This window comes from Eptesicus fuscus, chromosome 14 (assembly GCF_027574615.1).
Source record: "Eptesicus fuscus isolate TK198812 chromosome 14, DD_ASM_mEF_20220401, whole genome shotgun sequence".
NCBI lineage: Eukaryota > Metazoa > Chordata > Mammalia > Chiroptera > Vespertilionidae > Eptesicus > Eptesicus fuscus.
In genome coordinates, this window is record NC_072486.1 from 42,684,374 (window position 1) to 42,696,581 (window position 12,208).

At 38.3% G+C, this 12,208-nt stretch overlaps 1 protein-coding gene across 1 annotated transcript in view; it reads right to left on the minus strand.

Annotated features, from left to right (window-relative positions):
* Positions 1–3,126: 3,126 nt before the first annotated feature.
* LAMB1 (laminin subunit beta 1) overlaps positions 3,127–12,208 on the minus strand; it is a 67,764-nt gene continuing 58,682 nt past the window's right edge. The window contains exons 28-34 of the mRNA XM_054726194.1: positions 11,827–12,030; positions 11,047–11,191; positions 8,912–9,119; positions 8,567–8,708; positions 5,248–5,424; positions 3,627–3,786; positions 3,127–3,424 (exon numbers count right to left, since the gene is read on the minus strand). Coding sequence (XP_054582169.1) covers positions 3,288–3,424; positions 3,627–3,786; positions 5,248–5,424; positions 8,567–8,708; positions 8,912–9,119; positions 11,047–11,191; positions 11,827–12,030 — 1,173 coding nt within the window. The 3' untranslated portion in view covers positions 3,127–3,287. The remainder of the gene's footprint in view (positions 3,425–3,626; positions 3,787–5,247; positions 5,425–8,566; positions 8,709–8,911; positions 9,120–11,046; positions 11,192–11,826; positions 12,031–12,208) is intronic.

Genomic DNA, 12,208 nt, shown 5'->3' on the forward strand with positions numbered 1-12,208 from the left:
GGCTCCTGCGGCACCCCAGGCTTTCACTGCACTATTGTCTATGTCATGGACTATGCATATAACTTCTTTGGTTAACCTCTTTCCATCCCCACCACCCCTTCACTCTGAGTTCTGTCAGTCTGTTCCGTGCTTCCATGTCTCTGGATCTATTTAGATTCAGTTTATTTTGTTCATTAGGTTCTACATATACGTAAAATCCTGTGATATTTGTCTTTCTCTGACTGGTTTATTTTGCTTAGCATAATCTCCAGGTCCATCCATGCTGTAGTCCATTATAAGCTTAATTTTTTGTTTTAAATTCTCACCCAAGGATATATTTGTTATTTTTTATTTTTAGAGAGAGGGAAGGAAACATCAATCAGTTGCTTCCCATATGTGCCCTGACCTGGGATTGAACCCACAATCTAGGTTTGTGCCCTGACAGGGAATTGAACTGGCAACATTTTGGTATATAGGACAGCACTCCAACTGACTGCGCCATCTGACCAGGGCCTATTTCTCATTATAGCTCTTAAAAGCTTGGATGTACCTTTCCCCCACATTGTAGTATTAAGACATTCAATCTGTTTTGGTGATACCTACAAAATATTGAGCTTGTACATTTGGAGAAACAATGTAAGAGAATCTTAAATCTGTCTTTTTCTATGTAGATTTTCATTGTGTTCTTGGCTGGGTAAATGACTGTTTCTTTCAAGTGTGCTATAAAATTTTATTTATTGGTAAATACATAAGATGGCCATTTCTTGAAATATTTAAATAATGGTGTTAAATGACAAATAGGCTTTTGCATATATTAACTAAATTTAAGAATCATTTTAGATTAAATAGTTCTCAAATTTGGGATAGCATGAATTTAAAGAGGAAAATAAGCTAAATACTAGGAATAGGCAGATTAGATATTCACTTGATTACAATTTAAAGTTTATACTAGTCTTAAGGAAAAGTTGGAGAGAGTATAATTTATCAGCAGAAAGCTATGTAGAATACAATACCATCAGTTGATCATAGCTAAAAAGAGAATCTTTAGTATTCTTCAGGTTTTAATCATATTATATATGGGTCACATTTTCCTTTTTCTTATATCCAGTGGTCCTGGATTGTACATGATTTTTTAAAATATATTTTATTGATTTTTTACAGAGAGGAAGGGAGAGGGAAAGAGTTAGAAACATCGATCAGCTGCCTCCTGCACACCTCCAACTGGGGATGTGCCCGCAACCAAGATACATGCCCTTGACTGGAATCGAACCTGGGACCTTTTAATTCGCAGGCTGACGCTCTATCCACTGAGCCAAACCGGTCAGGGGTACATGATTCGTATGAATAACTATGTAAAGATTCTGGATTATGTTACATATTTCTTTAAATAGTGAATTTTTGTTTCAGTGGGTGGTTTACTTGGCTGATCTCCATTCCAAACTTGTCTTTGTGAAGGACAGCAGCTGAGATTTCTATTCGGGTGTTTTACTGTTACCTGACTGCCTGTTCCTTGCATATGTAGTTCACTGGTCAGCCAGAGATTGGGCAAAGTATATACACAATTGGGGGGTCCTCTCCTGTGTCTCTTTGCTTTTCTGATGTTTCCCTCCTTCATATTTCAATTGCTGTGGTTGCCCTAAATTCTGTCCTACTCTTGAACCAGTAAAACTTGGCTTTTGCCAAGTTGCCACTTATTGGGATCTCCCCTCAAATGAAAAATTGTTAAAAATGTGAATTTCACCCAGTGCTGATCTTTCTTCAGTGTCAACTCCCCTCTGCCTACTTGATTAATCTCTATCTTTACTTTAAGGGGGAAAACACATTTTGTTTAGATTTTGCAGTTATTAGCAGGAGTGTTGGTTTGGTATATGCTATTTTTTTGAAATCCCAATATTATGTGAAGTGCTAGTTTATTTAAACCTCAAGCATGTCTCTTACTCTAGGGAAAAAGTTTTAACTAAGGAATACTGAAGAATAATTTAATATGAAGTCCTAGCTATAGAGAGACACAAAGAAATAGTTAAATTCAACTTTAAGGATTCCCATTCAATATGGGAATGCAAATTTATTTGGGTGGGACTGATAAAACAAATTTTAAATGTTCACTTACTGTTTACTAAGTTCGAAATATTTTCTTTGCTGGTGAAAGGTGGGGCCGAGCTCCTTGTCCAGTTCATTAAGCTGATTAAAATTTTGTGGTTTCAGTGTGAGATCTTTGGTTGTTTAGCTGTAAAGGAGTAGGGAGTAATGACAGTTTCTAATTTAAATGAAATACATAGGGGGAAAATACTTCCTTTCTCTTGTAGGTGATGCGGTATGACCACTTTGTTCAAGTGACAACTAAGTGCCTCGAACCAGAGGGAAGGTCTTGCCTTATTGTTTAAATTATAGCTGTTTTCATAACTTTTGTTCAGGCCCCGCTTCAAATGCAGCTGTGTTGGATGTGTGGGTGGTTAAAGTAGTACACAGAATCGTTGTTGAAGAATGTGTGAAAAAATCAGGGCCTGGCCTATTATCCAGCTATCTCAGCTATAAAGTTGACACAGGCTTGGCAATTGTATTCATTATTTTCTTTACCCTTGTAGAATAAGTGATTGTCATATGATTGTTTTGGCCTCACTCTACATTATCTTAGCAAAGAATCTGTAGTTTCTGAGTTAAAATACAATATAAAAGCTGAGAAATTAGTCTCATTTTGTACTTTGAATAGCACTGCTCACTTGGCAGGAGCAATGTCTAAACAAACTCTGGCCTGCTTTAATTTAAACCTTCCCCATAGCAACCCTGAACCTGTTCTAGGTCATAATACTTAAAAGCCACAATTTTCCAAAAATTGCTCTTTGTTTTTTTCCCTAGAGCAAGGAATACTGTGGGAGTTTTGGAGATTGGAGCAACTAAGCAGCCACTGAAATTGTGCAAGTAGCTCCAGCTCTAGCCTGGGAGGTGATTTGGGTTGGATTTATGGAGGATATTGACCTAGCAAAGAGATGAATAATAATAGCTTGTTTACAGACATTAGGGTCTCCATGGAGACAATCAACTTGTTTATAAATCCATATTACAGTAAAAATAACATTCTTTGTTCAAGGGATTCATGAACACTAAAATCAGTAAAAGTAACAATTTAAGAATTAAACTAAACATATATTTCTACAAAAGCACTGTACTTTATTAAACTCCATACAAAATGTGGTGATTAAAAACATTAAATAGGCCATGAGTTTTACTTTGAAGACCAGTAAGTCAGTTTTTAAATGTAGCTATTTTACTTTGGTCACCTCAGCTGTCTTATAGCCCTTCCTCCTTTATTACAAGCAGGTGCTGTAAATAGTAACTTTCTGGCTTATATCCTTCAGGAGTGAACGGACTTCTCCTTCCAGTCTTTCTAATTCTTGAGCTTTATCTTCTAAATATTTTTGATTGTCCTCATATTTTCTTTCTAAATCTGTGAGAGATAAAAAGAAAAAGTTTGAGCAATTAGGTTTTGATGATCTCAAAACCTAATAATTATCTTTGCTTATAAGGGTCTATTAAGTAAATGCCTGAGACAAAGTGAATGGATTTTCACCTTTTAAATAAAAACGAACTATGAATGTATTTATTTTAAAATACTTTGTGAAAGCATGAACCTAGGTGAACAGACCTACCTTTCAGGAGTTGCAGCTTGCTGTTTGCTTGAGCCAAAAGTGTTTTTGCTTCATTTTGTAGCATTTCAGCTTTCCTTCTGGCATCAGCTGACTCTTCGGTTTTTTTGGCAATTAAATTTTCTACTTGCTTATATTTTTCATCAAGTTCACCATCCAGAGTCTGCAGTCCCACATTTAGACACAAAGTAGTGGTAATGTTAGTGTCAGCAATTACATTAAAAGGGCAGTAGTATAATTGTGGCAAGCTTGGATCACATAGGTATTAACTTGCACAGCAAGCATTCTGGACTAAGGGCCCCCATCAAGGGGACTCAGGCTTCAAACTATTCAGTGGTAAACAATTGAAAACATTATATTGAAACAGTGGAAGTATATACAACATTGACATGACTTTTAAAAACATTTTGGAGTTTTAACAGGTCTAGGGCTAAGCCCTCTCGCTCCTGCTGATTAGTACTTTTCTATGGAGACATTGTAGAGAGAGTAAGAGTTTCTCAAAAGTAGATGTGCTGAGATCCAAACATTTAAATTTCAAAAAGGGCTTATTTTGAAGAAATGGAAGGAAGGCCATCTGGATTCTTGACTAATTTAGGATTTGTAGAGACTTGTTACCAAGAAATTAGGGAAAAGGCAGATTTAATTAAAGGAAGGGTGAGATTATAATATATGTGGGTGGTTGAGAGGAGAAACTGGTGTAGGTTTGGAAAGATGGTTACAAGTGATTCTTTTGAGAAACACTTCGAACAATAGCCATTGTTAATAGGAATTTCATGTCAAGTGGTTTTGTTCCTGTTTATTGTAATCAATGTCATGTATGCAAAATGATCTGTAAGATTATTATTTGGGAAATTCATGCTCATAAAACTGCAGGAAACGAGTGGAAAAGACAGACATGGAAGTGAAATTTTCTGTTTTGTTCTTTTTCCTGACCCAGAGGTACAGGATAGTCACTGTTATGTAATGCCTAAAAGCCCAAATAATTTCAGGAAAAATCTTGAAATTAATTTTAGTTTAGTTCATAACGCCCTACAGTGTAAACATTCTCCCCAAAAGTTTAAAAAGGTACTTTGGAAATAAAGCCCAGACAATGTAGAAATTACTTGGCTCCTTGGTGGAAAAATTGGGTCATGTGAGATTTTCTCTGCAAAATAGAGTACCTTCCAGTGAGAAGCGGGGTTTAATTCAAAATGAGTGTGGAAGGGGTGAATTTGGTTCCCTTCCTACTAACTGGTCATTGTTGTGAACTCTTAAGTTTTTTCTATATTGCTTTTAATGATTTCTCAAGTGGCCAGGTAATTACTGTATGCCATAAAGATCTTCCTGATGGAAAATACAGAAATAGATGCTCAATATGCTTGTTTTAAGACTTCCACCCCTAAGTTAATTTCATTTTTCCAAACCCTGTCTACGTTTGGATTTGAGGATCTAGATCATGCTTATCGGATATTTTTCATATCCACTGCCATTCTTTTCCATCTGTCTTTAAAGACTGCTGTGTCAGAACAGGTCGTTTGGAAGTTTGATGACTAACCATATTAGGGCCGTGTTTTATTCCAAGGAAGGCAGTGAGACTAGTTGCTCCTTGATCAACACAGCTGTGAAGTTACAAAGATTTACTTACCTTTTTAACATCTTCAGCACTTTGTTTCACAGCATATACTACTTTCTCAATATATTCTGCCTCCCCAGAGTTTTGCGCTGTCTTCCGCTTAAGTTCTTCCATATTCCTTTCAAGCTCACTGATGCGCTGGGAGGCGTTGAACAAGGTTTCCTCAGAAGCTGCTGTTTCAGACTCAATCTAAAAATATGTCATTCAGCAAGCCATTAACTTAAGTGGTAGGAAGTGCTATGAACAATAGTTTCTAGGAAGATTTAAAAGACTGCTATACCATTTTATTCTAGACGAAAAGAAGTAATTATTAAAAAGAAAATATAATTTCTAGAAAGCATAGTAAAGTGCCCAGCTTTAAACAGTGTTTGCTACATCTCATGTTAACTGTCTTCTTGTGGTACTTCTGGTGATCTAGGCTGAAGTGCACATGAAGTTTCTCCTTAGGGTGAGAACCACCCCAGGCAGCTTGGTGTGTTGAGAAGCACTTTGAGGACATCTGCAAATGTTGGCCAATGATCACAAATAAACAGATGCGAGAAGAGGGATTTCCACATAAATTGCCAAGTTAATGTTGGTGGGAAAATTATAACTTCCAGTCACCTTTAGTTTTTTCTATCGACTTGAAAGGAAACTCCAGTAGTGGAGTTTATGGCACTTCAGAAACTACCTGTAAAGTTAATTTTGGTGGTTTTAGCTAATTACTGAAGACATAAAGACCAGGAATGTTAAGGCTGAACAATTACTGATAGGATTGTTACTTAGGGGAAAAATATCTCATCTGGTGAAAAATCCACATTTGATTTCTTTTCAAAGTATAATGACAAAACATTGATTTTAAAAAATTTTTTTAAGCTAGCCGAAGTAAGCAATCTGGCTCATGATAGAAAAACCAGTTTCACTTAGCACTCACTTTTTCTTAGAAATGATTCTTAAGGATGGGTCTCTTTCCATAGGATTATCTCTGAATAATAATAATGCCATAGTGAAACTAAAATTTGTATTTCATACCAAATGATTCTTAACCTAAAAGTTTAACCCTTTGCACTCGCTTGATTTTTTTCTCGATTCCTTTATTCTAATGCTAACAGTGTCGAGTCACACTCGACATCCAAGTGCAAAAGGTTAATTAACTTAGAAACATTCTTAGAGTAGTTAGAATTCCTAGGAGATAAGCTTTGTAGTTTTACTAGTGACCCAGTGCATGGATTCGTGCACACTGAAAGGAAATTAATTAGAAGGTGGCTGGCGAGGTGGGACTGGGCAAGACAGGCCTGACATGCCCTGGAGCCAACCTCCCGTGGTCCCTCCCCAGAGTCTGCAGAGTGAGCGGGGTCCCTCCGGCAGGTGGGGTCCCTCTGCCTGGCCTGTGGGTATTGGGCTGAAACCGGCTCTCCAACATCCCCTGAGGGGTTCTGGAGTGTGAGCGGTCACTCTGCAAAGTTGCTATCGTACAGGGTGTAGAACACAAACACAAGTGTGCAGTAAACCAGATTCGGGGCTGAGAGAGCCCCAGCAACAACATAACCCACTGCTGAAGGTGGAATCATGCAGCCTGGTGAGGAATCAGGCTCCCACCTCTCTTGGGTGCGTTACCCAAGAACCACTGTAGCTCGGCAGCTCCTGAGCATCTGCCCCCTGGTGGTCAGTGCGTGTCATAGTGACCAGTTGAATGGTTGGACACTTGGCATATTTGCTGCTTATATATATAGATGAGTGAATCGTTTCTGACAAGCTTTTCATTAGCATAGTTTAGTTAGAGGTTGTCTTGATTTCTTGTCATTAACCTAAAACTCTCGCTGTCCCCCCAGTCCCTGAGAAACAACCATTATTAACATGCATCATGAAGGCAAATACACCTCACCTACAATTCGATTAATATTTTAACTTGCTTTTCAAAACAGTGATTTTTTTTTTTAAAAAAAAGTCACTGAAATACTGTTCATGTTAGCAACATACTGAAAAATAATTATAGTGTTAGAACATAGTCTGGTAGAAAAACATAATTTCCTAAATCTGAACACGTAGCCTGAAGAAAAGGCCTTATTGGTGCTCAAAGTTTAAGAAGAAGTGGCAGATGAACTGCTTGGCCTGTCTTAACTGAGAGAGCAATAGAGGTTTGTATCAACTAATGGCAGGAAGGCAGTTTGAATAAACCATCGCCCAGGTATTAGTAATCATTAAGGGTGGTTAGCCTGAGAGGGCTGGCAGTACTGGGAGCGTCTGATATAAAAAATGGGGAAGGATTAGATGAGTCATCAATTTTCTTCACCTAGTTTTATAAAAGAAATGAACATTCTAAAATTGGATGGAAAAATATTTGCTTATAGAATTGATGTAAAAAAATAGAACTATGTTTGCATTACTTTGAGGATTTTTAGAATAAAGTATTAAATGCACGTGAAAAATTCTTTGTTATCTGGTTGTTTCTAAGAGTATCGTATATAATAAAACCCTAATATGCAAATTGATCAAACGGCAGAACGACCGGTCGCTATGACGTGCACTGACCACCCGGGGGCAGATGCTCAAGGAAGGAGCTGCCCCCAGGTGGTCAGTGTGCTCCCACCACAGCTGTTGAGTGCAGTGGTGGGCGGTAAGGAGCGAGGGGTCCCGGACGGCAAGAGGCTCAGACTGTGAGAGGGATGTCTGCCTGCCAGCAGGCAGACATCCCCCAAGAGGTCCCGGACTGCGAGAGGGCAAAGGCACAGGCCAGGCTGAGGGATGACTCCCCCCAACCCCCGTGCATGAATTTCGTGCACTGGGCCTCTAGTTTTACTCATAAAACATCACGTTTTCCATGCATTTTGAACACAAGATTGTTTAGCTGTCAAGATCTCTATTAGGTTTCTCTAGAATGGACATTGGAAACTGACATTTTGACACTTTGTTGCTTTCCAGTCCTTTTCAAAACTAGTAGAATTTTACTAATGATAACTTCATAAATCTTAAGACATTGGTTTTAACCATGTAGTTGCTTTGGGGCTGCTTCATAATAGCAGGGGTTTTCTAACAATGGGCCTTGAAATTAATACCATACTTCATACTACTGAATAGACTCCATGGGATTTCTTGAAGGAAAGGAAACTTATCTTAAGCTTTTTGGGGAAGTGAATATGAAGGGGGGGCTTAATGTTCAAGTGTCGTCAGAGTCCTTTTTCTTCTTTGAAAACATGTCACTGTTAGCTAAGGAAATAGTTCAGATGTATTCAAGTGAAAGGAATCCTTGAATGTTCAGTTGTAAGGATTTTCTAAGTATCAAATGCCACTTTCTGATAAAAGAGTACATGCGAGTGCTTCCACCTACATATAATAATGACTAATATCTCACCGAAGTTAGCAGGTTCTGGGTTCCTTGGATGTCTTCATCTGCTTGTTTAATTGCCTTCTCTGCTGCGATCTGGGCCTTTTCTGCTTCTTCCAGAGCTTCCTTTACCATGTCTGCAGTGACTTTAACATTTGTTGCACTTTTGCTGAGTAAAAGAATGAGACATTTTATTATATGTGAACATGAAAAAGTACATTTCAGAAAAAAACAAATATTTCTTTTAAAGAACAGCCTTCCTGAAATGACCCAGAGAGACTCATAGAAATTTCTATTGGTTAATTACTTTTTTTACTCCAGCCTAGATACACAGAATAAGCCACCCTAAATGCCATTAGTATCTTCAGATACCTGGCTCTTTTAGCTTCTTCTAGCAGCATCTCAGCTCTGGCAACGTCAGCAGCACTTTGCTGTAGAATAACCTCCACTTGAGAAAGGCTTTCAACTCGTTCACGAATATCTTCGGTCAAGTTCTGTAACTGCTCTGGGGTGCTAGGCATTTCCATTTTCAATACTTCATTAGCAACTGCTTCAATGCTGTCCAAATCAGCACCATCCTCTGTTAAAAGCAAAGATGTTCCCGTAAAGAAGTGAAAATCATACATGGTTCACTTATTCAACCACTTACGGTCATCTACTATGGGACTAGCGCAGTGTGATTACACCAAGACAAAACACACTTCCTGTTTAAGATTTCATAATTATTTGCATAGGGAGAAGAGATCTGTACATATGAGAAAGTAATGCAGACAGCAAGGATAACTGGGATGTGCTGCGGTCTGGGAGTCCGGGAGGTCTTTGTGGAGATTGAGGAACCCATCAGGTTTTGGAGGATAACAGTATTTGAAAGAAGAAAGGACATCTTTGAATGGAGAGACTGTGAGCAGAGTGTTATGTGAAAGTTGAGTGGCGTGAATGGTTAAGATTGTAGAAGATATAGAGGCCAAGGTAGAAAGCTGGGACTTGATCCTAACAGGCAATGAAAATTTTCAATTGAGGTTGAAAGATTAGGCAGGAAACTACTGTAAATGCAGATATAAGTAGTTGATACTCCCTGTAAATAATGTGGATTCAGGAAACTACAGAAAGAGAAAATCCAGACAAAGAAGCAAGAGAATCAGGATGACATATCTATCAGAAGCCAAAGAATTTCAAACGTCAAATGTGAAAGGAGGTAAAAACAACAGGTTAAGCTTTAAGTATGTCTTAGTTTTTAACCCTTTTAAAAAACTCAACGTAAAAATGGACCCCTAAGATTTTAAGTATAGGAAAACATGTCATTGAATGATGGCTCCCACAGAATATTCCATAAGGTATCTTTAGTAAGTACTGTTCGCTTTCTTATTAGTCATTTCCCCTTTTTCCTTGCTAACAGAATACTGATTTGGTTCAGGCACCTACCTCTAAGGTAAGGTAAGCTTATCAATTCAGTTATTAAATCCTGATTGTCTGTGTTGTGTGCCCGTGAGTTGGTTCCAATGCCTGGCAACCCTATGAGTGAGCGATGCTCACATAGATTCTAATTAGTCTCTCAAATATGGTAGTTCCATTCCATCTGCCAGTGACAGTTATGCATGGGACTCATTTTTGGCCAGTGAGATTTATGGAGATGACTCCTCAGAGGGTTCTGGTGAGTATTTCATTCCTTTAAAAAAGTTGCTACAAAGGGACAGGTAGTCTCTTCTTCCATTACATTCACAGTGTCTTTATATGAAGTCTGGAACTTTGGCAGCCACCTTTTAACCAGGAGCAGCTAGCCTGAGAACAAAGCTGATATGCTTAAAGTGGTAGAGCAGAAAGATGAAAAGTACATACATGGTCTTTGAACCATGGTGCTATCCTACTACTGAAGTTATGTTACACATCTTTTTTATTAAGTCCTTTTCAGTTGAGAGTTTTCTGTAACTTTTAGCCAAAACTCTCCTTACTGACTGATAATCCTCAAACTAATAGCAATACTTATGTGCTAGACCACAAATTCTAGAGATTTTTTTTTTACAAAACATTTAAGGTACAGAACTGTCTAACCATAGAACTGTCTAACCATTTTTTTTTTTTTACAAAACACTTAAGGTACAGAACTGTCTAATATCCTATAAATAAATACATTACAAGGCTTTGGGGGCAATGCCAAAATAAACTTTACTTCAAGTGAAGGTTCTAATGACATTATATGTACTCTAACAATTTCCAAATTCAATTCTCACAGTACACGATTTGCTCTCACTTTCTGATTTGTTACTTGGATATCAGGTGTGTCTGTATCTGCATAAAATCAGAGAAGATTATTGACATACACATAAACTTAAGAAATGGAAACATTTTTTAACATGGACATTTTTACATTTGGAAATGTTATTTCCCACCAGAAACTGATTTTCTCTGCAGATTTGAATTATGGCCTCTCAAACACATACTCATATAGAATACTTTCATATTCCAAGATAGGAAGAAATATGTAAAAGTAAAATGAAAAAGTTCCTTACGCATCAAAAAGTCTCTGATCTGCTTGATCAGGTTTCGCAGGTCCTCGTTGCTCTGGTCCACTTTTTCTTTGGTAGCATTGGTTTTCAACAGAACATCTTGAGCATTCTGTTTTGCCTCATCTGCCCTTAGTTTCGCTTCAGAGACCTAAACATGAGGAATAAATTACCCAGGGAACAACTTCACTCTTTCTAAAGCACACTAGAATTTTATAAGTGGTCCCAAAAAATCATGTTGAAAAACTAGCATTTGGAATCATGACTCTTTGAAACATTTAACCATATTATATTCCTTTATAGACTGAAAGTAGTCAGTATAAGATTCCTATATAGTATTCTCATGTAGGTAGGGCCAGCATTTGAATTTTTTTCTAGTTGTTTTTAACTCCTTCAAAACATTTGGTGGCCTATAAACGTTCCTTAGTCTTTTTCTCAGGTACCTACATACATACTTGTTTATACGAAGTTAAGACTTCATATAACACTTTAATAGAAGAATAAATGCTTGGTTGCTTGGTAGAGAATTTTTGTAGTGCAGCTGGATGTATTCATAACCCTGCACCCATGGTAAGTAACGTGGTTATCTCAAATTACTGTCATGAGAAGAAAGCAAATTCTTAAACATCTATTTCCCTGACCTCGCAAAAACTTGCCCTTTCATACTTGGTGTGAAATGCCCTTTTTATTATAGTCAGCACTTTGAATTGGTTTCTCCTTTTCAGATCTCCCACTTCACATTGAAAGCCAACAAACAGTAAAGACTGAGGCTGATCGCTGAATTACCATCTTGGAGAGCTGTTCCACCTCAGCCAGGGCACTCAGGACGTCTCGGTCAAAGTCCATGGCCTTCTGCCAGGCGCTGTGCGCAGCAGTGACCAGACCACCACAGCCAGGCCCCCCACACTTCTTCTGTCCTTCGTCAGTCCTGCAGTTGGGGCCACCACATTCCGTCTCGGAGCAGGAGGCCCCTGGAGGGGTGCCACAGGTCTGCAACAAGCCAAGAGAGTGAGGTTCAGACAGTGAGTGTGCTGTAGCCTAACAGCTGGGCAGGGCCTGGGTGGCCCCAGAGAGCGTGTAGGTGGTCCTCAGCAAGGGTGCAGGATGGAGAGAGGAACAGAGAGTTTAGGAAATAAGCTAACCTGCTTATGTCCAAGCAAACAACAAA